Source organism: Hipposideros armiger, unplaced genomic scaffold (assembly GCF_001890085.2).
Source record: "Hipposideros armiger isolate ML-2016 unplaced genomic scaffold, ASM189008v1 scaffold_264, whole genome shotgun sequence".
NCBI classification, from domain to species: domain Eukaryota; kingdom Metazoa; phylum Chordata; class Mammalia; order Chiroptera; family Hipposideridae; genus Hipposideros; species Hipposideros armiger.
This window is the reverse complement of record NW_017731614.1, coordinates 1,884,391-1,912,154: the sequence shown is the minus strand read 5'-3', so window position 1 is coordinate 1,912,154 and position 27,764 is coordinate 1,884,391. Positions and strand designations below refer to the sequence as shown.

Below are 27,764 nucleotides of genomic sequence, written 5' to 3'. Positions count from 1 at the left end.
GGTGGTGCCGTGAGTTGAGTAGCTTAGCACTCTGCTAAGTAGACTATATAGGCATCTTCCACCTTCACCAAATAAGCACATGATCACAGTTTTATAAATGAGGAAGGTGAGGCCCCAACAAACAGTGATTTTGCTCAGGGTCACATTGCGACACAGCCCAAGATTTGAATGTAGGTTGGCCTGATCCCACAGCCCTGTCTGTGCTCCTGTAGCCTTTGTAAACCTTGGAAATTGTTATCATCAGCCTCAGTTCTTCAGATGAAGAGACTGACCCTAATGTCTGGGAATCTCCCCAGGGTTACACGGTTTGGGTCTGTGGTAACTGGCACTTGGACCCTGGATCAAGGTAGGTAATGCGCCTGAAGGCACTTTGAAGTGGTCCCTGCCCACTTGGGGACACAGCAGAGAATCACGAAAGGCCTGATGGGATCTTTGTTGTGCAGAGCTAGTGCCAAAGCCCAGCTGTCTAACCTTGAAAAATGACTGCCTCTCAGCCTCAGTTTCCTCAATAAGATGAGCACATGCCCACCTTTGTTGGGGTTCCTGTTTTATAAAAGAATTTAGTTAGGGTCAGACTGTGGTTCTAACACGTCACCAGCTCTGCACGTCCAGGAGGAAGCTAGAAGGCTCAGTAAAAGCAGAGGGCTGGCTACCAGAGCTGGAGGGGCCCAGAGATGGCCACTGCCGGGACGGACCCACATTTGAAGTGTGAGAAGTAGCTCAGACATGTGAGGGCTGATCATCTCCTCCGCTGGAGGAACATAGTGTCTGACCTCCAGGACAGCTGATCAGGTCGCCATCCTGGGTTGTCAGGCGGTCAGTCCTGAGAGGCCTGTGGAAGGATCCAGAACTCAGGTTTCCTTGCATGGAAGATGGCGAGCAGGTTGTTGTCTTCAGTAAAAAGGGCGTGTATAAAGTGACATCAGTGCGCGCTTTACCAGGATGGTGATAGAGGGCCAAGGCCTTCAGGAGCTTAGGGTTCAGGTAGTGACGTGTGTTGACAGAGTGGAGGGAGCCTGGCCTGTGGGGTAAGTGTGACTACATACAGGTTAGGAGGACACCCTCCACCCAGTACCAACCTGTGCTTCTATCCACCAGTGTGTCCTTCTAACCTCAGCCCTCCCCTGACTTTCCTCACAGGGACTTTCGGAACTCCACCCCGGCCAAGAGGCAGAGGAAGAGCCCAGGGACTGGAGTCCAGAAGCAAAAGAGCCCAGTCCAGCTCCTCAGACACAGGGTCCACGGCCAAGAAACCCCGTAAATGCAGCCTCTGCCACCAGCCTGGCCACACCCGTCCCTTCTGTCCTCAGAACCAATGAGGGCAGGGTAGGGGAGAAAGGGCCACTTCCTCAGACCTGCCCCTTTTGTCTCAGGAATGAATTGTTTTCACTGGGACCAGGTGGTCCTTCACTGCCCTGGAGGCTATTGGAGACTGGCCTGCCGGACTGCTCTCAAGAAGTCCCTCTGTTGGACAGTGACCCTCTGCCTGGAGCTCAGGAATGACCATGGCCACTACCCAGAAGTCCCTGAAGCTGCTCCCGGGGTCCCGCTTGGGTTGTTGCTACTAGCCCTGTGGAGAAGCTGGTAGCTAGAGCGTGTAGTGCTGGGGTCCCAGCCTGCCACAGCTGGGACCTCAGGGCTTCCTCTGGGTCCAGAAAGATCCCTGAGGGACTGGACTGACACGCCCAGTGCAGGCTTTCAGCAGCCGGGGAGGGGCTCCTCTCCACAGACATCCTGAAAAAGGAGGGTATGGAATTCAAGGAAGAGGTCTCGTTCTAAAATTGTGTGTACAGAAGCAGCTTTATTCCTTTATCTGAAACCCGCTGTGCCTGGGACACTCCCAGCTCATGTGCCTTAATAAAGAATTCTATCCTTTACTCTGGTGGGTCTGGTGCAGCATCTGGTGAATGGTGGCAGGAGCAGCAGATACACCAGCCAGTGCCTGAGGGAGCACTTGCCGGCCTCCGGCCCAGGGCCTCCCCTCCCAGCCCTTCCCCCTCCTCCCTGTCCACATGGTAAGTGGGAGCTCCGCTTCTCGCAGCCCCACAACCTGCTTGTCCCGCAGAGCAGAGTAGATAGAAGACTGAGCATACTCTTCATCTTCCATACCTCCGGAAGTTGCCACATTTGCTTGTTTGCCTTCACAAAAAGCTTGTGAATATTATGTAACCATATTGGCTTTCTTTTATGGTTAGAAGATAAGCAGAAATGGAGTGTGAGTTGCCCAGAGTCATGTTGCTAGCTGGTGAAGAAATGAACTGTTCTTAAGACTTGGGACTCCCAGCCCCGTGCCCCTCAGTTAGACCAATAGCTCTGTGCCCTTGCTGAATGGCAAGGTGAAGAGTTTTTCTAAGTGCAGGTAGATGCCTGGAATTGCTCCTGGAGTACCTGATCGCTGAGTGTGGGTTATTGTCCTGCGTTTATGTCCCGTCCCCCGTCCCCACCCTGGCAACCACCAGTCCACTGTTCTGTCTCTGCTTTTACCTAAGTTGAACAGGGTTTCATATGAATGGAATTGCACAGAACGTGACCTGTTTCTGGCTTCTTTCACTTAGCATGGGGTTTGCAAGTTCCATCCACTTTGCAGCATGTGTCAGTCCTTGATTGCCTGTTATGATTGAATGATGTTTGTTGTGTGGATGGACCACATTATGTCCATCCATTTTCCAGCTGATGGATGTTCAGGCTGTTACTGCCTTTTGGCTGTTGTGAATAGTGCTGCTAGAAACATGTACAAGTATTTGAACACCTGTTTTCAATTCATTAGGGTATATATGTAGAAGTGGAGTTGCTGGGTCATAGGTTAATTCTGTTTAGTAACTACGATTTTCCACAGCAGCTGCACCATTTTATCTTCCCACCAGCAACGCACTAGGGTCCCATTTCTCCACATCCTCACCAATACTTATTTTCATTTTGTGGCCACCCTAGTGTGTGAAGTGGTATCTCATTGTGGTTTTGACTTGCATTTTCCTAATGACTGCTCATATTGAACATCTTTTTGTGGGCTCTTTGGCCCTTTGTATATCTTTGGAGAAATGTCTGTTCAAGTCTTTTGCCTATTTTTCAACTGGGTTGTTTGTCTTTTTGTTGTTGACTTGTGGTTCTTTATAGATTCTGGATACTGGATGCATTTGTGGGTTTTAATCTTCCACAGGTAACCCCTGTGTGTGCCAAGGCCAAGAACTGCTGGATTGGACCACCAAGGACAGACCCAGCTCCCTCGACCTGCCATGCTTCCCTGGGCTTGTGCCTTCCCCACTGCGCCTGAGCAGCCTCATCTGGAACATATGTTAGTCAACCGGGGGATCTTTGGTGGAGAGTGATGGTCAGGCCCACTCGCAGCAAGAACTTCACAAGCACAACCTGTGAGAAGGGTTTCCACATCTCTCGAAGGCCCACTCAGGCTAGCAGCATTTTGTGCACCGAGAAATTGACCCTTCCCCCTCTGACGGTGACTGGAAAGATTTGAGCCCCACCTCATACAGCTTGCACAGTGCAAGACTGAAGAGAAGATGACCCTCGTGTATGAGCCCTGGCCAAGACTGGGAACTAGGCCAGGTGGTTACGCACCATGGTCCTCAGCCTCCCAGCTCCCCTGCAAGGGCAATGGAGGCTCTGATGGCTTAATGCCTTCTCCCAACAAGCAGCTAAGTGGGAATTGAAACAGCCTGCGTCCATGTCTACACCTCAGCCCCTGTTCTCCATCCCAAGCTGAGAGCCTGCATGGCAGGGGAAGAGCCACCTGCCATTCCTCGCAGAGGAAGCCTGGCTGACACCTTGAACTTCCCCACGCGATTCTGCCTGCCCCAGTCAGAAACAGCAGGAGCGGCCACCCCACACTGTCGCTGGTATTTGCGGGAACCTGTCTGGTGCTTACTCTTCTTGGAGCAGCTGGGAGCTAAAAATAAGCCCCGTTCACCCTCGCAGCCGGCCACTCTCTAAGCCCTAGGCCTAGTGTGCCCAGCAGCACTGCGGCCTCATCAGGCACCAGCTCTGGGACACCGAGAGGAGACCCCGCTGCCCTTTGGGGTGAATTCACAGCCACCTTTCCTTTCAGGGCCATCACGTCCCACAACTTCAGCTGTTCAAACCCAAGGATCCCTCGACAAGAATACAAAGATGGTGAGAGGTCAGTGAGCATGCAGGGTGGAACGCTCACTCCTGCTGGGGGTCACTCCTACTGGGGGCATGTGTATGCCCACCCGAGCTTTAGCCTCCCTGTGTTCACGCTGCGAGATGGTGCCGGGGCAGCCTGGAAAGTATGTTGTGTAATCACACAAGTGAAAGGGCCGGAGAGTCCGGCCTTCCTGCCGGCCTGAGGCCCCCACCAGTTAAACGGTGATGTCTCAGGAAATGGGCAGCTGTGCAAAGATGGCTCAAAACAGTACCCCCGGCGTGATTTGTGTTGGTCTTTGGAATACACTGATTTTCATCTGCTACACCCTTAGCTTCCTTGCTGAATTAAGCACAACCAAATTCTAATGTTACTGGGGGGTTTTAAGACTATTTTTTTAATTAGAAAATAAAAATATACTTTTGAAAAATGCAAATGTGTGACATGCTGGGTTGAAGGCCCCTTGTTTTAGAGAACAGGACAAGTGGAGCAGTGACCCTGGACGAGGGGCTTTGGGGTAAGCTGTCCTAGACCCTGACCCTGGGCCCAGCACTCTTCTTGTACCCAGAGGAGGTGTGCACCTGTGCTAGAGCCCCTGTAGGCTTCGTGTCTGCTCCCTAGGGCTCTGAGCCTGGCCTCATGGCCAGCTAAGTTCCTAGGGTCTTAAAGGGAAGGCCCCTTTGGAGCCAGAAGTCATGAAGTGCTTTCATTGTATGGCTTGTACACTAGCTCAGGGGCAGTTTTCTCGAGGTAGTCCGGCCTATTAAGGTCTCCGAACCAGCTGGTTCAACTGACAGTGAACTGCATTTTTCCTCAGCATACACTGGGCAGATGCTGGGAGCCACAGACACGGGTGTCGCTGGCAGGAGTAGGAATTGCACTTCCATTTTGCACTCAAAGTAGTAAGATCTATGAAAGATGGGGAATGCAGTGATGAGGCGGGGATGGTCAGTGGTGGGTGGAGGGTGGGCCACCAGCTTCGTTCTCCCAAATGCGGCCTTTCCCTTTCTGCCCCAGTCCCACCAGTCAGCTCAGCGCCTTAGGCTGAAATCCTTTCAGAACAGTTTGGCAAGATCCTTCAGGATCTGAATGATGTTTGAACGCTTTCCATTCCCAGGAGTCATAATGAGAAAATCCATGTGCACAGACTCTTTCGGGGCTTTTTTTTTTTAAGATTTTTATTGGGGAATTGGGGGATGGGAACAGCGCTGGGGAATTGGGGGAAGGGGAACAGACAAGTTGCTGTCCTTTTGTTCTTCAGTCTAGTTGTGGAGGATGTTGCTTCACAGGCCCAAGTTGGCACCATCATTGCGCTCTTCCCGGGCGAGGCAGATCAGTCACCGGCTTCTGGACGGCCGCTCACGGCGGCTGCTGGCTACACACAGTAGCCCATGGCAACCCACTGCCACAGGGGCTGCAGCCTTTGCCGTCGTGGGCGACTCTGAGGCAGCCCAGCTCCAGGTTGAGCTGTTGTTCAGCATCTTAGCTGTAGAGGGCAGTGTCACTGGCCCTCATATGTGGGATCCGAACCGGGGCCCTCTAGCATCCCAAGCCAGTTCTTAACCATTGCACCAAGCACAAGGGTCTTGCTTTTTTTTTTTTTTTTTTTTTTTTTTTTTTTTTTTTTTTTTTTTTTTTATAGCAAAGACTGAAACAACTGGACAGATACCCCCACTTGAAGAATATCCTGCAGCTAAGTATTCCTGAGGAGACATGCTTACCACTGAATCAAAGGATATGCTGATTTATATGGTAAGATTTATTCTTGAGTTGTTACAGTAAAGGAAGTACGGGTAACATTTGAAATTAGTAAGTTTTTGTTTGGCATTTTTGTGTTATTTTTATCTGCTCTGGCAACCCTTTCATTCTGAGCAGGTAGCATCACTGCCACACCACAGTCCTCATGATGCCAGGCCTTCAGTCACTTGGTAAAGTTAAACCAAGGATGCAGATTGCTGGGCTTTGCCACCACAGCTGAAGGGTCTAAATATTAAGCTGTTAGACCTGAGACCACACCTAGCTCAGAGCAGCAGCTGCCGGGGCAGTGGGCACAGCCGACAGCCAGCCCAGGACAAGCCCCTGCAAAGGCTCTGGTAGCAGGATGGTGGTTGGTGTCCAGTCTCCGGCTAGAAACTCAAGCCCCAGATGTTAAGCTTGCAGCGGTGAGGTAACCATGTCATTTCTTCCCCTTTTAATTCATCCTGGTTTTTTTCTTACTGAAATTATGGTGTGAAAGGGGAAATTCAGAGCTTCCTAAAGCATGAAACCTTCCCAGAGGGGACCACATGTAAGGGTTTGGTCATCTAACAAGAAGGGCTCGAGACAAAGCTCACTCCTGGGCTGCCGCTCCGGGCACCAGTGGTCCTGTAGAGTGCGGTCATGGTCAGATGCAGGCCTGGCAGCGGGGGCTCCTTGTGCTTGGGCTCTGTGATGTTGGCCAGATGAGGGAGGCAGCAAGCCCCAACAGTCTCTCAGGTTTGGGGACGGTTCACTTTGTGCCAGGCTCTGCGTTAACACGCCCACCAGCAGTTATTCCTTCCAACCACCCTGGGAAATGTATAATTCCCAATTTCTAGATGAGAATACCGAAGCACAGCCTGTCTCCAGCCTGTTCCCTTGCCCGTCTCAGCTGCCATTACAGCTGCTTAAGGTTCTCTATGTACCAGCTCCTGAGCCAGGTTGTCTGCATGGCCCTCAGCTAAGCCAGGCTCCTGCCCTTTGACCCACACCACAGCCTCTGCTAGCAGCCATCCAGAGAGCTGTCTGAATGCCGCAGAGGCGGCAGCCCGGGGTCCTGTACCCAGAGGTATACAGTACTTTTCATCTGTCCCCATGTGACAGCCCCTCAGATGAGGGAGAACTCAGATCGGGTCCCCCATCGGTTTTGTAGACACAGTTGGAAGGTGGGGGGTCATCTTAGGAAGTACAATGGGATGGGAAGGAGAAGCAGGATGGGTCCGGCTTAGCTGTGGAGGCCATACCCTCAGTACACATGGCCCAAAGCTTACCCCAGGCCTCTGTCATCTGTGGTGACAAATAGCCCCAGCTATGGCTATTGTGGGGACACAGACACACTTGCTTCCCTGTCTGTACAAGGACGGGGGGGGGGGGGTTGGCCCTCCACTCGTGGGACCATAGGGAGAAATGAAGGAGGTGGAGAAATCACATTTCTCTGATGACGCTGGCTGAAGGGCTTTGGGGCAACTTCAGCTGTCCCGAAAAGCACTGGGAGGCTACAAAGTTTAGGCTTTAGGGGGCGGTTGGTTAGCTCAGGTGGTTAGAGCGCAGGCTCATAACACCAAGGTTGCCAGTTCGATTCCCACATGGGCCAAGGAGCTGCGCCCTCCACAACTAGATTGAAGACAACTACTCGACTTGGAGCTGATGGGTCCTGGAAAAACACAGTTCCCCAATAAAAACTTTCTAAAAAAAAAAAATGTTTAGGTTTTGGGAAGAAACAAAACACCAACCAGTTGGTTCCCATTACTAAAGCAAGACATCACACCAGCAATCTTGTAATACTCTCCCTCCATCTAACCTACTTTTCCAGTTAAATCATACCACCTCCAGGTTGATGCCCAGCACCTCTGGCCAAGCTTCCAGAACTCTAAACAGCTGCTTACAAGAGCCAAGCACAAGTCACACAGACATTTGCATTTTTCCTTTTATTCTTGTTCACAGTCCTTGAGGCACAGCTCTGCTTCAGCAGGAAGGATACCAAGATTAGGAGGGACACCTAGGAGGGAGGCAGGCCCTCCCTTCCCTAGCTCCACTACCTCTGCCAGGCTTCAGTGAGAATACAGCATAGTCTGAGGACAGTTCGTGTTGGCACTGCGGAGGCCTCTCCAGCCGGGCCCAGTAACAGCTGTCAGGATCCCTTTGGCTCTGGGCAAGGCAGGGGGAACAGAACCTCGGCTCCACCAGGGGCCTCCACTGCCTGAAGAGAGGACTCGCCTAGTTGAAGGGAAAAGGGCCTTCCCCGGAGGTGTGAGGTGGGCAGCACATCAGGCTGAGCTCCACTCCAGGCTGGAGGAGAGAGCTCGACAAGCAAACTAGACCACTGATGACACTGGAAAACGCCAGCCTTTAAGTCAGCCAAAAAGCTGCATTCTGTGGGTAGCATCTGCGGTCCCTGGGGGTGAACACACACATGGTATCTACCATTCAGTACCAGAGGCCTCGAGATGCCTGGAGCTGGCACCTGAGGGAAGCACCAACTCACCCTCTCAACAGAAAAACGGAGCTGGCCTTATGCCCTGCCTAGGCTGGCAGAAGCCAAGTTCTGTCAGCAGATTCACTGCTGGTGATGGAGCAAGCCCAAGGTCCTGGGGTCGGGTCCAGAAGGCTGAGGGGTGTATGTGAGGGGGAGGCACACGGGGCTGCCTGAGGCAGTCCAGCCACACTCACATGACAGCAACCTCAGCTCTCTTGGCTCAGAGGGTTCCAGCGACTGTCGCCTATGCACATGTTAACCCCATGGGCTTACATAATGCACCCTCTTTTATTCTGACTAAAAGAGAAAAATGCTCTCCAAATCCCTGGGAGGGAGAAATGCGCAGCTTAATGGCATCAGAACACATGCTGGCCGCCTGTCCCACCCATCTGCAGCAGCCCCTTGGGGGCCTGAAGGCCGAGGTACAGTGCGTATCCAATGTCATCAATCTCCTCCTCACACAGGCTGTCAAAGAGGTTTATGTTGGGGTTGAAACGGCAGGGTAGGCTGGCCCGCTCCAGGCTACTGATGAGCAGCTCCAAGGCCTGCAGGAAGCGCTCCCCCAAGGCCTCCTCGGCCCAGTCCACCTCCTCTTCCCCAAGATGTAGAACCACCTGGGTCAGGTGGGCCCGGCCCAGCCGCCTCAGGGCTGGGTGGCCTTGGCAGACACTACACAGCAGCAACAGCAGCCGCCGCCGGGTCCCAACATCATGGTTATCCAGAGCTTGCAGCCGGGCGGCCTCTGCCGGGTACAAATCCTGCAGCCAGAGGTTCCCAGCCAGCCCTTCCAGGGGCCAGGCCAAAAGGAGGCAGTCTTCGGCATCAGCATCAGTGACAGCCAGCAGCACAGCCACAGTGAGCTCCAGGTGCTCGTGCTGCACCTCGAGCAGCAGCTCCTCTGAAGCCACACTGGGCCGGATCAGGCACCCGAGAAGGCTGCCAATAGCTGGCCAGTTGATGGAGGCAGCCAGGGCCTTGCGGAGCAGTTCCAACAGGACACGGGAAGAAAGGTAGCCACCCACCAGGAAGCGGTCCCAGGGGCTGCTTCCACGGGGGCAGAACTCAAGCTGAGTCCTGCGCACAGCCCAGCAGCGAGGGTCCCTGGCCACAGTGTCTACGCCTGGCACCAGGCTCCACAGGCCTGGCTCCAGCACCAGGGGTGCCAGGAGGCGAACGTGGTAGGAAGAAGCCCCTGCCTGCAGGCCGTCATAGAGCGGCCCCCCAGGGATAAGCGCCCGAAAGGGCAGTTCAGGGAACTTGCTCTGCAAATAGGCCTGAAGCTCCAGGGCAATGTCGCCGGCCAGCTGTTTGGCCAGAGCCACGTGGGACACTGGGATGGCCACGTGGTCCCGCTCGAACACCAGCAGCTTCTCCTGGAACGTCAGGCACAATGGTGCTGGGGAGCTAAGCTGAGGCGATGGCTGAGGGTCAGCATCTGTGGGCCCCTCTGCAGAGTGAAAGGGCCAGGGAGCATGTCAGAAGACCCTGTGACAAGCCAAGAGAACTCCACCCGTTTACTGACTGTGTGCTGGCCCTGGGCCTCATTTTCCTCACCTGTAAAATGATCCCCTGAGAAAGCACTTAGGTCCTCATGTACAAAGAGCACTTTGACGACAAATTCTTATTGCCCCAGATCCCCAACACTCTGGGGCCAAATAAGCTTCATGCAGAATGAGGAGACAGGTCCTGAGCCTCAGTTTCCCCATCTGAGGCCCCCCCCCTCCCCCACTGTCATAACGCTGCTGCCCTGCTCCGCTGCCACCCCTGCAGTCCACATGTCCCAGTGGCTGGAGACTCAGCACCACCCGAGATAGGAGGGCAGAGAAACACAACCATTAAAAAGGCAAGGAGCCTGCAACAGTCAGTCAGTGGCAGGGCCTGGGCTGCACATCCTGAATGTGACCACCAAAGGGGGACCGACCAGGTTAGAGGGGAAGGGATGCTATTCACCTGGGGCAGAGGGCAAGGGGGCTGGGAGCAGCACAGACTGGCTAAGGGCAGCAGGTGGGGACCGGGACTGTAGGCATGGAGTTGCCTTGAGCAGGTTCAGTTCCTTCCAGCTGTCTTCCAGGCATGTGGTGTCCCCTTTGGTGTCGTCCTCATCCCGAGGGCTGGTGGCCCTGTCAATGAGCTGCAGGCAGAGTGACAGAGATCAGAGCATCCAAATCCTGGGCAACCAATGCAAAGCCCAGGGGCAAAGCAAACCAAGCTGCTGGGTACAGAAGCAGGTGCCAGTCTTGGGCAGTCCCCACCTGACCACCCATGGCCCCACCGCAGGCCCCGGCCCTGTCATCCTCCTCTGGGAGCCCCAGGTATAACTGGCCCGTGTGGCCTTACCCGCTTCACAGCTAGAGTGGCAATACCCAGCACGGCAGCCCCGCCCACGCCCAGCACCAGGCGGGCATTGGCCAGGAGGAAGTCCACAGCACTGCCCAGCATGTCGTCATCGTGCCGCTTCCCCCGTTTCTGGGAGAACTCTGCCATGTCTGTCTGCCTATAAGAGAGCCAGGGTGCAGGGACCACTGAGTGTGGGGCAGCCAGACTGGCAAAGGAGCAGGTGTGGGTAGGCACTCTGGCTGCCATCATGCTGGGGTCTCTGAGTCAAGCCCATAAGGTGGGTTCCTGAGTTTCAGGAGAACGGGGCCACCCAAGGCGTTTCTTGTGAGGAGATGGCGAACTGCCTGAGCCCCCTTCCCCAAACCTGCCAACAACCCACCCACCCCCTGGGCAGGGGGGCTGACACAGAAAGGCCCTGGATAGGTCAGAGCAGGGGGCCCATCTCCCCAACCCTACCCTCTAGGACTCCTGATGTCACCAAAGACCCATGAGGAGGGTCTTACCATCACCCCAATTTTACAGAGAAACAGTCTGCTAAACCATACAGTGAGTAATGGGTTCTTGGACGCAGGACTGCAAAGCCTCCAGACACTTGCCCACCCCTAAAATCCCATCAGACCCCCGCTATGGTCAGGTCCTAGAGGCTGCCTCACCCTGGTTCTTCACCCCTGGCATAGCAAGAGGAAACAAGGCCCATCGAAAACCACAACATGGGCTCCCAGACAGCCTACCCTGGAGGGCCTCTCAGACCTTAGGGGGACCTCCGTGAGGCCAGTTACCCCCAAATCTTGACAAGGTAGCCCCCAGAGGCAGAGCTATCAAGTCAAAGGGCAGGACCAGTGAGATGGCCCATGCTATGGTGGGGAGGAGCAGGCATGAGCTCCTGTCAATGGGTACATGCTAGTCAAAGCCAAAGGCCCCGCTGTGGGGACAGCAGGCAAGGTAACTAAACACAAAGACTCCAAACATAGGACTGGACCAGGGGCCCCTCTTGGGCTTGGGACAATGGGAGGATGGGGAGCTGTCCTCAGCTGCAGGGAGCCCAAGGAACAGAGAAGGTAAGCTGAGGGCCTGAAGCCCCTGCTATCTGCTCACCTGTAAAGTGGCACAGACAAAAGGTGGCACAGACAGCAGAGAGGACGGGTTAGAAGTGAGGAGCCCAGAACAGTGGGGCTGGGTGGGGCCAGGCACTTGGAAAGTAGAGGCAGAGGCCTCTCCCAGGCCCCATCCACCAAGCCCAACCTCAGGTTCTTCCAGGGGGACTCCTGCCCTCAGGCCCTGAGAGCTGAGTGTGTGTGTGATCAAGAGGCAAGCTCAGGGGACCAGACACCAGGCAGCATTGTCTCACTGAGGACAGCTGAGCAGATGACCCTGAGCTCAGAGCCACCAAGGACTTCCAGACTCCCTGCCTGGGGCTGTGGGTACCCAGGGCTGTTGCCAGGCTACAAGGTGCCTGGAGCAGCTGAAGCCTGAAGCACTTGGGAACTCGGCCCCAACACCTGCCCTTCCATTCGCCCAGACTAAAAATAAAAATCGGCTCTGGGGCCTGGATTGGTCAAAGGCTGGCAGGGTGCCCACTACAGCGTAGCAGTCAGTTTGTTCCCTCATAGGTGATCAGTACTGCCACCTGCCTCCAGCGGGACCAGGAATCCACTCTGCAAACTGTAAAGCGCTTTCAATACCCCACACCTGTCTAAGCTAGGACTCAGTCCAGCCCCTGGTGGGGTTGCGCAGGCCCCAACCCGCAGCCTGCCAATTCGAGGAAAGGCAGAGGGCGCGGGTGGTTAAAAATAACTGACTCTGCTCAGCCTGACCCCATAGAGTCCTAGGACGGCGCCTGTACTCCCCCTCCTCCGCAAACCCAGGGCCGGGGCTGGGCGGGCCGCGTAGCAGCCCCTGAGGGCCTGTCAAAGGCCCCGTTCACCGGGGAGGGCACCGAAGCCCTGAGAAACCAAGGGATGTACCCAAGACGGGATTCCAACTCCAGCCTACGGGCCCAAAGCTTCTTTCCCGGGCCGTGACTGCCGGCCCCAGCGGTGGCCTCGCCCCCGACCTGCGTCCCGGGGGCTCTGCATGTCCGGGGCTAGGTGACCGAGGCCGCCGCGCTCCGGCCCTACCTGCGTCGCTGCTTCAGCGCACCAACCGGCGAAGGCACCAGGACAGCTTGGGCCCGGACCCCGACCCGCCTGGGGATGGAATGGGAAAGACCTGGGAACCGAACGCTGAGCCTCCGGGGCAGTTGCTGACCCCAGATGCACGCAGACGAGCAGGTCTTAGCTCCAATCGGAGTGCTCAAGGCCCGCTCCCTCATGCCAAAATACTATGCGGTTCAGCCAATGGTGGCCAGGTCACGTCCTCTAACCGCGTTGCGCGCTCCTGCAGGGGCGGGACTTTCCGACGCACCCCGGATTTAAAGGCCCAGAGTTGTGGCCCGAGCCCCACGCCCCGCCGTGTGGTGTCAGAGCCCAGGGTAACGGCATGAGCTAGCTGGCCCTCGGGGCCCTTTGTGACGTGTGTGTGCTTGTAATGTGAGTCTCTAGTGTGGAGAAAGCTATCTGGGCCCCTGTTCCTTCTCGGGGCTGGGCAGACAGGCGGCACTTGGCCCAGAGGCCCGCAGGTCTGACCCTTTAGGTCACTTCTGTGCGAGTGCCTTGGTGGCCTTGTTATTATTATCTGTTGGCCTGCGGGGCACACCGCGTGACTCAGAACTACTCCCGCCACCTGCTCCGTGTGACCTTGTGCGGGCCACTTCTCCACCCGGGCTTCAGTTTTCTCTCCTGTGAAATGGGAACGCCACACCTTCTCCACCCTTGCGAAGGATGCTTGTGTATATAACTTGTGGTTCATTCGGCATTTGTTTACTAGGGGCCTATTATGTGCGCGTCAGTGGGAGCGAGCAAGCAAATAAATGGACGGAGGGGTGGTTGACTCTAAGCAGAAATAACGTGCCACTTATTGAGTGCTTTCTGTATGCCATGAGCTACATCTGCATTTGTTCATTTGCTTCTGGCAACAACCTTAGGAAGCATTTCACAGATGAGGAAAAACAGGCCAGGAGGAGGCCTGGGCTTGCCCACAGCTCCGGGACCCAAAGACCGAGGCGTCCTACTACCACTGGTAGCTACGCAGGGCCCAGTGGGCGGATAGAGACTCCCGGGGCCTCTGCGCCCCGGGGCCTGGATCCAGAATCTCCCCGGCCACAGCCAACTTCAGGTGCTGCAGCAGAGCAGGGGACAGGTACTGCAGATACCCGTGACACCCCCCCCCCCATCCCCCCGGCCCTGGGGCTCAGGGACTCAGCCCGGAAGTTACGAAGCCACCTTCCTGAACACGGAGACGTCCGGACTCCTCGAGGCCAGCGAAACTGAGGCCCGGGAAGGGCTAGAGACCCTGGGGGAGGGGGTCGGTGAGGCCCGCGATGTGCCTGAGGGCGCCAGGGCTAGAAGGGTGCGGCCCTGACTCCGCCTTCCCGCCGGCCCGGGCGGGGGCGAGTTAAAGGGGCGGGGTCGGCGCTGGCCCAGCCCGCGGCTCTCCCAGCAGTTCCCCGCGTCTGGCCCGGCCCAGCAGCAAGAGCAGCGCCATGGAGACCACCGGAGTGCTGCCGTTCGTGCGCGGTGTGGACCTCAGCGGCAACGACTTCAAGGTGAGCCCGGGACCCCCTCTAGGCGGTCTCTTCCGCTCCAGCCCGCACCGATCTCCGCTTCCTGTCCCGTCTGCCTCCGGGCCCAGTACCGCTCGAGGCTGCTGGCGGGGCCGGGTGGGGCTCCCCCAGGGCTCGGGTTCTCCGCCCCGAACAGATCCCCAAGACCTCTTCTTGGTGCCCGCACAGGAAGACCGAGGCCGGGTCGGGCCGGCGTGGACGCCTGGGTTCGAAGTCACACTAGGGTTGGGCTGAGAGCCCCCACCCCGTATCCTGGTCCTGGCGTCTGGGCCCCGCCCGGGCTGGAGTGGGGCAGGCGTCGTTGAGCTCTGCTCCCACCTCCCCAGGCCCCCTTCCCTGTCCCGCTGAGGTCACACGCCCAAGCCAGGCTCTGACTCACTGTTGCGCTGCAGGTTGTCGGGCTGTCCCCTGGCGGGTCTGGAACTCTTCACTGCCACTGCCTTGTCCCTGCCACGCCATCCCCATACTGTATGGTCTTGGGCAAGTCACTTCCTGTTTCAGAGCCTCATTCTTATCCAGTAAAGAGGCTCAAAAGTAGTCCTCTTGAAGGCATGGATTGGTTGGTATGGAGAGTGTGCCAAACAGTTGTGAGAGGCCCTTGGGTAGCCGTTGTTTGAGCAGCTTCTGGACTGATAGACCAGGGCTACAAGGAGCCTGAGTCCAGCCTTCCAGCCAGTTAGTGCGTGAGGTGGTTCTAGAGTCAAGGATGAGGAGAGGAGTGCCGGTGACCAGAGGAATCAGGGCAGGAGTGGAGGTGAGAGCTGGCCAGGCTGCAGAGTGGGTGGGTGGGTGGGCAGACTCAGGCTGGAGTCAGGTTAGTGTCATCCTGGGTCTACAAGGTCAGGGAACCCAGGCTTTGGCTGGGGTCGTCAGGCCAGGACTAAGGAGGCAGGCAGGTTCTTCCTGCATTTACCCACATGTGCACACACCTTTGACCCCATGCACAGGTGGCCACACCACTTCCTTTGCCTCCATCCCCACCATCCTCACCTGGGATCTCCACGTGTCTTCTTCAGACTGGGAGTCTGAGTCACTGGCAGGGAATGTGGCTATAGGGGGAAGGGGGACATCAGCCAAGGACATTTTAAAGGCACATGCTATCCCAGGCTCCCTGCCACAAGGGCTGGGGGTACTGAGGTGGGCATTTGAATGTGGGGAATGAATGGATAAACAAATGAACAAGTCAGTACCTGTGCAGGGTGGGGAGCTGGGGCCTTGCACAGGGGGGTCTGGGCCTTGCCACAAATGGCTTGTATGCTGATGGCAGGATGGGGGCACAGACAGAGCTCAGGGGGTGCCCTCACTTCAGGTGGCCCAGGCAGAGCCTGGAATGCTGGGCAAAGACATTTGAGCCAAGCTAACCACACAACTGGACACGGGGATGTTACCTGGAACAAGCCAGTTCCAGCCTAACCCTCCTGGGGCTCAGAATCGAGCAAGAGAGGCAGATCTTAGGCCAACAGCCATGCTGATAATTAGTTGGTCCTCACACTTTTGTCACGAGGGGGCTTTTATTAGCACTATTTTATGGATGAGGAAATCGAGGCACAGAGTGGCAAAATGACTTGTCCAGGGTCACACAGCTGGTGAGAGTTGGTTCTGTTGCTCCCCAAAGGCTTCCGTGGGCAGTTGGGGGCCATAGAGGGTGGTAGAGCAGGGACGTTCCTCTCCCAGACCAGCCTCACCATGACATACCCCCCAGGGAGGATACTTCCCTGAGAATGTCAAGGCCATGACCAGTCTGCGATGGCTGAAGCTGAACCGCACTGGCCTCTGCTATCTGCCAGAGGAGTTGGCTGCCCTGCAGAAGCTGGTAAGGGGCTTGCAGCAGGTAGTGTAGGTCCCTGTGGGTGGGGCTGGGCCGGGGGGCGGAGCCTGGGCAGAAAGCAGATGACACAGAGGAAGAGGCTGATAACCATGATCAGAGCTGGCAAAGAGGGAGGGAGCACCCTGTCCTGTGAGGTGTGCAAGAAGGCCAGGTCTGGGAGGGAGGAAGGGAGGCTGCAGGGGTGGACTGGGCCTGTGTGGCTGAGAGCCACTTGGATGATGCAAGACTGTAGTGGCAGATGGGGCCTCCACAGATACCCCACCCACTCCACTGTGCCTCTGCTCCTTGTCCTGGCCCAGGAGCACTTGTCTGTGAGCCACAACAACCTGACCACACTTCATGGGGAGCTGTCCAGTCTGCCATCACTTCGGGTGAGTGCTGCTGGAGGCCACCAAGCTTGGAGGTGGGGATTGGAGTCCAGCCAGAGGTGTGAGGGCCAGGCCAGACCCAAGCCACACTAGCACCTCTGCCTATCCCCGTGTCAGGCTCAGGGGCCTGTTCCTAAATGGGAGAGGATACAACAATGCCCTATGTTAAGGAACCCATGGGAGAAAAGGTAAAAAATCCAAAATCCCACTCTTTTTGGACAACTACAGTAACAACTAATAGTGGCTAAGCACTGTTCCACCTATTTCCACGTGGGTTCTTTCTTGTAATCCTGACTGCTACCAAGTTCCCAGATGAGGATGCTTGGCCACAGAGGCAGGTCACTTGCCAGAGGTCACATAGCCACACGTTGGTAGAGCCGGGGTGGTAGAGTGGGGCTTAGCCAGAAGGGGAGGTAGTCAGGGTGGTCTGCTCACCCTTCTGCTCTTCACAGAGCCTCTGACATCCCAGAATGTCAGGCTCTTGGCCAGACCCTTCAGGCCTCCACAGAGGTCATTCCCATCCATGGCCAGAGCCCTGAGATGTTAAGGCCACAGCCTCTGGCTTCAGGCTGCATGAGTTCACCTAAGTTCTGCCACTTCCTGGCTGCATGACCTCAGACAAGTCCCTTCTACTTTCTGATGAGGGTTCAGTGGGGGACCGCTGTGAAGGGCTGAAGGAGAGGCAGCGTCTGCCCTGAAGCCTGCTGTTACATGCCATCATGGCACCATTACCTGGCCTGTCTTCTCTCCCTCTTGAACTGTCTCTGGGTCTGTAGCATGAGAAGGTTTCAGTCCTAAGGGGAGAGCAAACAGACTTGCTCAGTCCATACTCTGATTTCCCTTTGGATCAGCCCTCGCCCTCTGTTCTAGAAGCCCTGTTTCAGAGCTACACTCCCATCTTGCCCTGTGGAATTGAGAAAAAGAGGGATTGTTCGATCAGAAAAGGTTTCCTGAGGACCCTGTGCTGCACTGTGGGGCACCTTTGAGCTGGGCTTTGAGGTGTGAATAGGAGCTCATAGGGAGGATAGGAAGAGTTCGCCAGGCGGAGGGACTATGAGTAAAGACCAGGGTGCGAGAGCATTTAGGCCTGTCCTCCAGTGAACTCCCTAAGGAGATGTCCCTCCCTGCTCTCTCTGCTTCTCCTGGGGGAGAAAGCCAGGTATCACAGACTCTCACGGTTGTTCCCCAGGCCATCGTGGCTCGAGCCAATAGCCTGAAGAATTCTGGAGTCCCTGATGACATCTTCAAGCTGGATGACCTCTCAGTCCTGGTCAGTGGTTACTCATCTACTATGATGGGCCCTGGAGCCATTGTCATCCCATTTTACAGATGAGGAAACCAAGGCTTAGAGTAGACAATGCCTTGTCCAAGGTTACTCATGGAGCCAGAGCCTTATTCTAGGCACCCTGCCTCCCAGGGTCCTGCTTGCCTCCCTTTGGCCCTGAAACCCCCTCATCTGCTCCCCTCTCCATGCCCTGGCTGATCCCCCAGCCTGGCAGAGAGCTGGGGAGGTGGGACCGGCGCTGACACCTCTGACCTGGCCTCACCCCTCCTACCCAGGACTTGAGCTACAACCAGCTGACGGAGTGCCCACGGGAGCTGGAGAATGCCAAGAATATGCTGGTATTGAACCTCAGCCACAACAGGTGCCTGTCAGGCCGGAAGCGGGAGCTGGGCAGGGCCACACCACAGTGGAGGCCAGGTGGGTCCTGGAGGCGGGGCGTGTGGCGCTGACGGGCGGCCCCTGCCTGCCTCGCCCTTTCTCTCTCTCCCTCCCGCCCGCAGCATCGACACCATCCCCAACCAGCTCTTCATCAACCTCACGGACCTGCTGTACCTGGACCTCAGTGAGAACCGCCTGGAGAGCCTGCCCCCACAGATGCGCCGTCTCGTGCACCTGCAGACACTTGTGCTCAACGGGAACCCCCTGCTGCATGCGCAGCTCCGGTCAGCACTGCTTGGGCTGCACCCCTCCATAACCCACCCGGGGCTGGGGGTCTGGCCTGGTCCCTCAGCTCCCCAGTAGCTCTTGGCCCCATGCCCTTGGGCCTGCCCCTGGCCTGACCACCCACATCTCCCTGTAGGCAGCTCCCGGCTCTGACGGCCCTACAGACCCTGCACCTAAGGAACACCCAGCGCACCCAGGGCAACCTCCCCACAAGCCTGGAAGGCCTGAGCAACCTCGCAGGTCGGCAGTCCCTGGGTGACCCCTCAGGCTCTCGTCCCCTCCGGTCCCTCACTTCCTGTGGAGGAAGGGATTGAACCCTGCTTCTCTGACTGCCTCCCAGAAAGAAAGGATGTGGTTGTGATTCTCTGTCATTGTCATGATAACTAGTAATAACACCAAGTTACGAGCACTGACTTTATGCCTAGACCCACCGATGTGAGGAAGTGTCCCCAAATGGAAAAACTAAGACTCAGAGAGGTTAAGTGCCTCACTAAAATCCACAGAGCCTAAGAGTTGGCAGAGCTGGGGCTGGATGTGTGGGCCCCAGCTGATGCACCCCACCCTGTGCCCTAGATGTGGATCTGTCCTGCAATGACCTGACACGGGTACCCGAGTGCCTCTACACCCTCCCCAGCCTGCGCCGCCTCAACCTCAGCAGCAACCAGATCACAGAGCTCTCCCTGTGCATTGACCAGTGGGTGCATGTGGAGACCTTGAACTTGTCCCGCAATCAGCTCACCTCACTGCCTGTGCGTCTAGGCTTGGGGAGGAGGACGGGAAGGCTGCTGGGCCACCCTGGCTGCTCCCCTGACTCCCACCCCTGTCTGCTTCTCCTCCAGTCAGCTATTTGCAAGCTGACCAAGCTGAAGAAGCTGTACCTGAACTCCAATAAGCTGGACTTTGATGGGCTGCCCTCAGGCATTGGCAAGCTGACCAACCTGGAGGAGTTCATGGCCGCCAACAACAACCTGGAGCTGATCCCTGAGAGCCTTTGCAGGTGCTGGAGCAAGGCTGGGAGAGTGGGGCAGGGGGATCATGGCATAGAAAACCCTAGAACCATAGCCGGAGCCCACCCTGTGCTTTTCCACCATACAAAATGGATGGTTTAATTTGGCTTTGGGAATAAAGCCCATACATTCCTGTGTTAGCAATCCCCAAGTTGGGTTCCCCAGAGCACCTTTGGGGGGGACACTGATAGGGACAGTGTCATACGGGTTCCACTGCCACATGAATTTGGGACCCAGTGCTGCTTCCATCACCTCTGGAGGTCACCGTATCCACTAGTGTGGTCTCCAGCTTTCAGAAGTTCTTCAGGCAGAGAACAGAGGACTTGCGCACCCCCCGCCCCCAGCAGCTTCCAAACCAATTTGAGGACAAAACATGTGTTTTGGTGCCCTCTTGTTGATATCCAGGGGCCCTCAATCTTCAGGCCACTTGGAAAAATTCTGCTTCATCAAAGTCACAAAAAGAACTTCCCAGCCACTGTGAGGAGACTCCAGTTCCTCATGCTACAGCCTTCCCCACCTTTGCAGCATGTTAAAGCCCCCTGGTTTCTTAACTAGCCAGCTGCTCAGTTCTTTGGCCCTACTTGCCTCCCCTCCCCCAGGACTGGAAGTTTCCCTGCCCCTTGTCTGTTACCTCCCTGAGGCCTCGGCTCTGTCCTCACAGGTGCACAAAGCTGAAGAAACTCGTCCTGAACAAAAACCGCCTGGTGACCCTCCCAGAGGCCATCCACTTCTTGACAGAGATCCAGGTCAGGGCAGGCTCAGGCCAGTGCTGAGAGTTGGGGGTGAGGGGGAGGACAGAAGTACAGAAAGTACAGAGAGACCCTCAGGAAAGACCAAGCACAGGGGTATCACTGGAGCAAGGGGGACCCAGCAGAGGCTTCCCGAGGGTGTGGCCAGCGCCAGGGTGCTTTTTGGGAGAAGGTGAGCCACATCCCTATATCCATATCATGCTGGACAGTGTCATTTAGGTCCCACAGCCAACCTGTAAGGTTACATTTCACAGAAGGTAAAACCAAAGTGCACAATGGGTAGCCACAAAGCTGGGATGAGAACCCAGACCTCTGGCCCCAGCCCTGGGCCTCTCAGCCCTGGCGGCTGCAAAGAGCAAGAAACTGGATATAGTGTGGTTAGGAGGTGTGACTCGGGCTCAGCGCCACCTCCGCTCATCCCACAAGCAGGTCCTGGATGTGCGGGAGAACCCCAGCCTGGTCATGCCTCCCAAGCCCGCTGACCACGCCGCCGAATGGTATAACATCGACTTCTCACTGCAGAACCAGCTGCGGTTGGCGGGTGCCTCCCCTGCCACAGTGGCTGCAGCAGTGGCTGGTAAGCAGGGGAAGGTCTGGCCTGAGAGCAGGGAGGTTCTTCCCTGGGGCTCCACTTCCCCATCTGTAAGTTGGGTGGGACACAGCTCTCTGGACTCTGGTGGATGGGGTTGGTCCCTGGGTGGCTGGATGCCTCAGGGAGCAGGCCCAGCACGAGCTCAGTTGTTTGTCCCTCCCCAAGCAGGGGGTGGGCCCAAGGACCCCCTTGCTCGAAAGATGCGGCTACGGAGGCGTAAGGACTCAGCTCAGGATGACCAGGCCAAGCAAGTGCTGAAGGGCATGTCAGATGTGGCCCAGGAAAAGAACAAAAAGCAGGAGGTCAGTCAAGCCAGGGGCTGGGACAAGCCAGGTGGCCCTGGGCTCTGCTCAAGACACATTGTGTGACCCAGGCCGAGAAGGAGAGAGGTCTTTGGGCAAAGGCCCTGAGTGGGTGGTGAGACCAGTGTGCATGGCTGCACTGTCAATCCATGCACTGTGACTGACCCCAGGACAGCACTGATGCCCGAGCCCCTGGGGGCAAGGTGCGGCGCTGGGACCAGGGCCTGGAGAAGCCTCGCCTCGACTACTCAGAGTTCTTCACAGACGATGTGGGACAACTGCCCGGCCTGACCATCTGGCAGATCGAGAACTTTGTGCCCGTGCTGGTGGAGGAAGCCTTACATGGCAAGTTCTATGAGGCTGACTGCTACATCGTGCTCAAGGTGAGATTGGGGCGCACCATTAGAAGCCACATGACCCCCCAGTGACGTCATCTTAGATAGCTCAGAATCCTCAACTCCATAGTTTTGTTCAAGGTAGGAGGGGAAGGCTTTGTGAAGGAGGCAAGGTGGTGATTGCCCAGGCGAGATGTGGCAGTGCAACCCATTCTGAAGCCGGGGAGCCTGTGCCCATCAGAGCAGCCTCTCTGGGGTGAGCTGGGAAGCCAGGACTGCCCAGTGAAGGCTGACACAGTTCTGTCATGGCCCCCAGACCTTTCTGGATGACAGCGGCTCTCTGAACTGGGAGATCTACTACTGGATTGGTGGGGAAGCCACACTCGACAAGAAGGCTTGCTCTGCCATCCACGCGGTGAACCTGCGCAACTACCTGGGTGCCGAGTGCCGCACTGTGCGGGAGGAGATGGGTGATGAGAGTGAGGAGTTCCTGCAGGTACCAGTGGGCTGGAAGGGCCCCGAGGGGCGTGGGGTCGAAGGGGCGGGGCAAGGGTGGGCAGCATGGCTAAGGGGGGGTCAGCAATTTTCCATTTCCGGGTTGGTCGCTCAGCCCCGGGTCAGGGTTGCTCTTTATGTTTGGGTTTGGGGGGAGGTAGGAGGGTTGGGGCGGGGAGGCAGAAAGCTGAGACTAAACGTTTTTGGGTTGAGACCTGAAGCAAAAGGAAGGGACAGATAGGGTGAGGTCCGGGCGAGATGAGGCCAAAGGTGGGGAGCCTTGGTCAGCTGAGGCCAGGAGAGAGATGGGACCAATAACTGCTAGGGGGCGAGGCCACCAGCGGGGTCCCAAGAAGGCAGGGCCGAGGGCGGGACTGAGTCCATTGAGCAGGGTTAGTGAGCTCTGCTGGCCCACTGCCAGCTGGTTAGATGAGGCCAGACACATGAGATTTTACCCAGATTCACCCAAGTTTTCCCTTTTCCGTAAACCTGCTGCTTCTGTACCCTGATGCACACATATCTACATGCTTTGTGTATCTAAACTGGCACAGGAGTGAGCGCGTTCATGTTTTTGCACGTCTTAACACTCCAATATGTGTCTGTATTTATGGACACAAATCTTATTCTTCCTTTTTGTTTTTTTAAGACTTTATTGGGGAATTGGGAAAGGGGAACAGCCAAGTTGTTGTCCTTAAATCTTAGTTGTAGAGGGCGCAGCTAGCTCAGCTCCAAGTCCAGTCGCCATCCGGCCGCCTGTCGGGCGCTCAGCTCAAGGTGCTGTGTTCAATCTTAGTTGCGGGGGTGGGGCGCTCAGCCCACCATCCCATGCGGGAGTCGAACTGGCAACCTTGTTGTTAGGAGCATGTGCTCTGGCCAGCTGAGCCATCCTGCCACCTGTTGGCAGCTCAGCTTGGGCGCAGCTCACTGGCCCATGTGGGAATCAAACCAGCGACCCTGTTGCTCAGAGCTCATGCTCTTAACCAACTGAGCCACTTGGCCAGCCCCCTTATTCTTCCTTTTTAACTTCCTCATGTATTTGTAGCACCTGACACACCTGTAACAAGGTGGTGTTTGGTGAGGGGCGGGGGCAGCTCAGTGATGGACTGCACCCTCACACACACAGGTGTTTGACAATGACATTGCCTACATTGAGGGTGGAACAGCCAGTGGCTTCTACACTGTGGAGGACACGCACTATGTCACCAGGTGAGGGTGTGTGTGGGGGGGTGGAGCTGATCTGCACTCAGCTGGGGAGGATTGGAGGAAAGGTGTTAGGGGTAAATTGGTCCCTTGGTACTCCCTCAAAACTACTTTTGCTCCGGCCCCCAGAATGTACCGCATATATGGGAAAAAGAACATTAAGTTGGAGCCCGTGCCACTCAAGGGGGCCTCCCTGGACCCGAGGTAAGCCCCCATGACATGAGGTGGGGGTACTTGACCCTGAACCTCCTCCCCACCAGTGAGGGGCGTGTGTGGACTCTAGAAGACAAGGCCTTCCAGCAACCCTTTTAACCCCTGTTCCACCGAGCTCAGCGGGACCAGCAAGGGGGCAAAAACCCAGGGGTGAGGTAGAGGCCTGGGGCAATCATTGCCTGTTCCCATCAGAGCCCCTCTTGCCCTCCTGTCCAGGTTTGTTTTCCTGCTGGACCGAGGGCTGGACATCTACATATGGCGGGGGGCCCAGGCCACACTGAGCAGCACTACCAAGGCCAGGTACAAGGACTACACCTTACTCAAACATGGTGGGGGGTTTTGTGCGAAGAAAAATTGTTACCTTGGAAGGGGTATGGGCCTTACTAAGGGCTTTGCACCTGTCCTCAGGCTCTTTGCAGAAAAAATTAACAAGAACGAGAGGAAAGGGAAGGCAGAGATCACATTGCTGGTGCAGGGCCAAGAGCCCCCAGAGTTCTGGGAGGCACTGGGTGGCGAGCCCTCGCAGATCAAGAAGCATGTGCCTGATGACTTCTGGCCACCCCAGCCCAAGCTGTATAAGGTGAGCTGGGGTGCAGGCAGTCAGGTCTGGGGAATGAGCCATGCACCACAGTGGTGACCTTGGTGTGGAGAGGGTGCCACCTTGTGGACGGGGAATAGCCTGAGTAAAGGTCTGGAGGCTGGCTCTGATCAGGCCATGAGAATAGGGTTAGGGTGTGTGTTTCCTGGAAGGTGAGGCTGAGAAGTGCCTAGGTGCCCAGCCTGAGAACCTGGTCTTAATTCTGTAGGTGACAGTAAGCCGTGGGGTGTTGTGATCAGGAAAAGGACGAGTTAGAGAGTTAGAAACGACAGTAAGGAGTGGGGAAAGCAGGCAGGGAAAGCAAAAAAGTTCTTCCACTGACAGGATATCCTTAAAATGACATTGGGATAGAGGGAGGGAACTAAGACCCACAGAGGAGGAGGCAGTGGGACTGACTACACACAGCAGGGCCGGAGCAGGGCCGGTCGAGGCTTCAAATCAGGGTGTTTTGTGGGAGGGACTTATGTTCCCAGACCCCGCCCCTGCTACACTCACCTTTCTCCTGCCAGGTGGGCCTGGGCCTGGGCTACCTGGAGCTGCCACAGATCAACTACAAGCTGTCTGTGGAACATAAGACGCGGCCCAAGGTGGAACTGATGCCAGGGATGCGGCTGGTGAGACACCCAGGGAGGAGGGCGAGGAGGCAGGATCCTTCGTAGGTAGCTGAGCACTGGTTCACCTGTAGCCTCTGGTCCTACAGCTGCAGAGCCTGTTGGACACACGCTGCGTGTACATCCTGGACTGTTGGTCCGACGTGTTCATCTGGCTTGGCCGCAAGTCTCCACGCTTGGTGCGTGCCGCCGCCCTCAAGCTGGGCCAGGAGCTGTGCGGGATGCTGCACAGGCCACGCCACACCACGGTCAGCCGCAGCCTGGAGGGCACTGAGGCACAGGTGCGCAGTGCGGCCTAGCCGTGCTCCTGAGGCCTCGCCAAGACCCCGAGGACCTGTTCAAGCCCTGACCCTTCTGTGAATCGGTTACCACCCTACGAACCAGCCCAAGCCCATCACTTCCCCATTGCTCCCTAGGCCCCACCCCCTCTGTAACGTGCCCCTCCCGCTCTTGGTTCCTAGTCGGGTCCCCACATCCCTGGGCCCCGCCTCCCGAGCCTGGCTTGACCTCCTCCCACCTCAACCTTAACCGTGCCCACCCCTACTCCAGCTCGTGTTTTCGACCCCTCGGCAGGTGTTCAAGGCCAAGTTCAAGAATTGGGACGATGTGTTGACAGTGGATTACACACGCAACGCGGAAACTGTGCTGCAGGGCCCGGGACTCGCCGGGAAGGTGAAGCGCGACGCGGAGAAGAAAGATCAGATGAAGGCGGACCTCACTGCGCTGTTCCTGCCCCGGCAGCCGCCCATGGCGCTAACAGAGGTGGGGGCGGGGCCTAGGGCGATGGGGCGGGGCCGAGAGGACCAGGTCCTTGCTGACCGAGATGTGGCCTGTCTTGGGAGGGGGCTCTGTGCGGGTCTCTGCCGGGTGAGGAGGGGCCAGCCCCGGCCCACCAGTGACGGTCACATGCAGGCAGAGCAGCTGATGGAGGAGTGGAACGAGGACCTGGATGGCATGGAAGGCTTCGTGCTCGAGGGTAAGAAGTTCGCGCGGCTGCCGGAGGAGGAGTTCGGCCACTTCCACACGCAGGACTGCTACGTCTTCCTCTGCAGGTACCATCCCAGCACGTTTCTCTCGTGGGACCCCTACCCTGGTGCTGGGAGGGGGGGTCCCTGCTCACCGCCCTCTGACCCTGCAGGTACTGGGTCCCCATGGAGTACGAGGAGGAGGAGAAGAAGGAAGAGAAAGAGGAGGAGGAGGGGGCCGAGGGCAAAGAAGCTGAGGAGACAGCAGCCGAGGCAGAGGAGAGACAGCCTGAGGAGGACTTCCAGTGCATCGTGTACTTCTGGCAGGGCCGGGAAGCCTCCAACATGGGCTGGCTCACCTTCACCTTCAGCCTGCAAAAGAAGTTTGAGAGCCTCTTTCCCGGCAAGCTAGAGGTGCGCGGCCACGCCCCAGCTCAGAGCCATGCCTCAGCTCAGAGCCACGCCTCCATAGCCTCTGGAGAGGGGTGCTTTGGAGTGGTGCTCAGACCTAGGGAAAGCTTGGCCTGGGAGGGGCAGAGGGGCATCTGGGGAGCTGCCCCTGACAACTTCCACACCCGCAGGTGGTGCGCATGACGCAGCAGCAGGAGAACCCCAAGTTTCTGTCCCATTTCAAGAGGAAGTTCATCATCCATCGGGGCAAGAGGAAAGCGGCCCAGGGCACCCTGCAGCCGAGCCTCTACCAGATTCGTACCAATGGCAGCGCCCTCTGCACCCGGTGCCTGGCTGGGGGAGGGGTACAGGTGGGCAGGTGAGGTCAGTGAGCCACCCTGACTCCTTGCTGACACGCCCCTCCCCCAGGTGCATCCAGATCAATACCGACTCCAGCCTCCTCAACTCTGAGTTCTGCTTCATCCTCAAGGTGGGCTCATGGGTGTGACCAGGACTGTGGGTCTGGGTGGGGGTTTGTAGGCTGGACCTGACCTGAACCCCCTGCACACTCCCCAGGTTCCCTTTGAGAGTGAGGACAACCAGGGTATCGTGTACGCGTGGGTGGGCAGGGCCTCAGACCCTGATGAGGCCAAGCTGGCAGAGGATATACTGAACACCATGTTTGACACCTCGTACAGCAAGCAGGTGACCAGGATGGGCGGTGGGCAGGCAGGTAAGCAACGGCAGACAGGGTCCCTGGGCCGTACCAACCTTTTCCCCACAGGTCATCAACGAAGGCGAGGAGCCTGAGAACTTCTTCTGGGTAGGCATTGGGGCACAGAAGCCTTATGATGATGACGCCGAATACATGAAGCACACCCGGCTCTTCCGGTGAGGCCAGGCCCAGACCCCTGCCCCAGCTTCCTCCTGAGTCCTGGCACTGCTGCTTATGACCCTTAGCCTTTCCTTAACCCTTGACCCCCAGGTGCTCCAACGAGAAGGGCTACTTCGCCGTAACTGAGAAATGCTCTGACTTTTGCCAAGATGACTTGGCAGACGATGACATCATGTTGCTAGACAATGGCCAAGAGGTGAGGTCCCTGCTCACCCTGCCCATTCAAGGAGCCCACCCATTTGTAAATGAGAATTCTGAGGCCAGAAGACAGGGGAATTCCTGGGTCCCTCATGAGACTACCTCACCTGCCATCCCCACAGGTCTATATGTGGGTGGGGACCCAGACAAGCCAGGTGGAGATCAAGCTGAGTCTGAAGGCCTGCCAGGTAAGCTGGGGGGAGAGGAGGGGCGAGGCTGGCCCCTGACAGCCTGCCTGAGGCTCACACACATCCTGCTCCCAGGTGTACATCCAGCACATGCGTGCCAAAGAGCACGAGCATCCCCGCCGCCTGCGTCTGGTCCGCAAGGGCAACGAACAGCACGCCTTTACCCGATGCTTCCACGCCTGGAGCACCTTCCGCCAAGCCCTGGCCTAGGGCAGCCACCACCCGCCTGCAGTGCCCCCATCGCAACCCCAAGCTCTGTGAGGGAGAGGAAGGGCCTCTGTCCGTCCACTACCTGCCAGCAGAGGCTGTGTGCAGGTGGCAGCCCCTACTCTGGTCACCACCACCCCCAATGCCATGATCCCCAGCAGCACAATCCAAGCAGTACCAATGGGGTAACCCTAACAGATGTTCACAGGGGTCTGGGAAATTAGACTCTCTCCAGTGTGAGCTCACATGTGATACTCCCTCCCCTGCCAGAGAGAAAAGAGATGGTTGCCCTTTAAGATATTAAAGCTTTTATTTTCAATATTAAAAAATCAGTATTTTCAATATTA

General features: G+C 56.8%; 3 protein-coding genes across 7 annotated transcripts in view; 2 read left to right on the top strand and 1 right to left on the bottom strand.

The window, feature by feature from the left end:
- The window catches only part of TOP3A (DNA topoisomerase III alpha), a 33,827-nt gene extending 32,408 nt beyond the window's left edge, over positions 1-1,419 (top strand). The window contains exon 20 of the mRNA XM_019656634.1: positions 1,141-1,419. Coding sequence (XP_019512179.1) covers positions 1,141-1,319 — 179 coding nt within the window. The 3' untranslated portion in view covers positions 1,320-1,419. The remainder of the gene's footprint in view (positions 1-1,140) is intronic.
- A 6,344-nt stretch (positions 1,420-7,763) lies between these two features.
- MIEF2 (mitochondrial elongation factor 2) lies at positions 7,764-13,069 on the bottom strand. Its single transcript, XM_019656706.1, has 4 exons — positions 12,785-13,069; positions 10,668-10,824; positions 10,281-10,461; positions 7,764-9,777 (listed from the first exon to the last, which is right to left on the bottom strand). The coding sequence occupies exons 1-4, from the start codon at positions 12,976-12,978 to the stop codon at positions 8,687-8,689; spliced, it is 1,623 nt and encodes a 540-aa protein (XP_019512251.1). The 5' UTR covers positions 12,979-13,069; the 3' UTR covers positions 7,764-8,686.
- A 1-nt stretch (position 13,070) lies between these two features.
- On the top strand, positions 13,071-27,746 carry FLII (FLII actin remodeling protein). 5 transcript variants are annotated; one of them, XM_019656697.1, is made up of 32 exons: positions 13,071-13,137; positions 13,690-13,904; positions 14,208-14,310; positions 16,031-16,141; positions 16,456-16,527; positions 17,714-17,794; positions 18,085-18,170; positions 18,310-18,471; positions 18,609-18,712; positions 19,046-19,221; positions 19,312-19,469; positions 20,141-20,225; positions 20,658-20,805; positions 20,986-21,122; positions 21,293-21,505; positions 21,774-21,953; positions 23,076-23,158; positions 23,282-23,356; positions 23,582-23,665; positions 23,774-23,945; positions 24,473-24,577; positions 24,664-24,855; positions 25,148-25,336; positions 25,487-25,626; positions 25,713-25,953; positions 26,121-26,275; positions 26,359-26,419; positions 26,506-26,634; positions 26,714-26,820; positions 26,915-27,020; positions 27,145-27,210; positions 27,286-27,746. In XM_019656697.1, exons 3-32 carry the CDS (start codon positions 14,248-14,250, stop codon positions 27,418-27,420), a joined length of 3,816 nt encoding a protein of 1,271 aa, XP_019512242.1. In that variant the 5' UTR covers positions 13,071-13,137; positions 13,690-13,904; positions 14,208-14,247; the 3' UTR covers positions 27,421-27,746. The 5 variants fall into 5 exon arrangements, with proteins under 5 accessions (XP_019512242.1, XP_019512241.1, XP_019512240.1 ...); XM_019656696.1 differs by having other exon boundaries at positions 13,100-13,195; XM_019656695.1 differs by lacking the exon at positions 13,071-13,137 and having other exon boundaries at positions 13,776-13,904; positions 14,205-14,310.
- Positions 27,747-27,764: the final 18 nt, after the last annotated feature.

What these genes read in the sequence shown, in the direction of transcription:
- FLII (XM_019656697.1), top strand. Translation starts at nt 14,248, where the DNA reads ATGGAGACCACCGGAGTGCTGCCGTTCGTGCGCGGTGTGGACCTCAGC. An exon ending in TGGATGACCTCTCAGTCCTG is followed by an intron (nt 17,795 to 18,084) that starts GTCAGTGGTTAC and finishes CCTCCTACCCAG; the next exon opens with GACTTGAGCTACAACCAGCT. An exon ending in AGTTCTGCTTCATCCTCAAG is followed by an intron (nt 26,420 to 26,505) that starts GTGGGCTCATGG and finishes CACACTCCCCAG; the next exon opens with GTTCCCTTTGAGAGTGAGGA.
- MIEF2 (XM_019656706.1), bottom strand. Translation starts at nt 12,978, where the DNA reads ATGAGGGAGCGGGCCTTGAGCACTCCGATTGGAGCTAAGACCTGCTCG. An exon ending in CCACTCTAGCTGTGAAGCGG is followed by an intron (nt 10,462 to 10,667) that starts GTAAGGCCACAC and finishes CTCTGCCTGCAG; the next exon opens with CTCATTGACAGGGCCACCAG. An exon ending in CCCCTTGCCCTCTGCCCCAG is followed by an intron (nt 9,778 to 10,280) that starts GTGAATAGCATC and finishes TTCACTCTGCAG; the next exon opens with AGGGGCCCACAGATGCTGAC.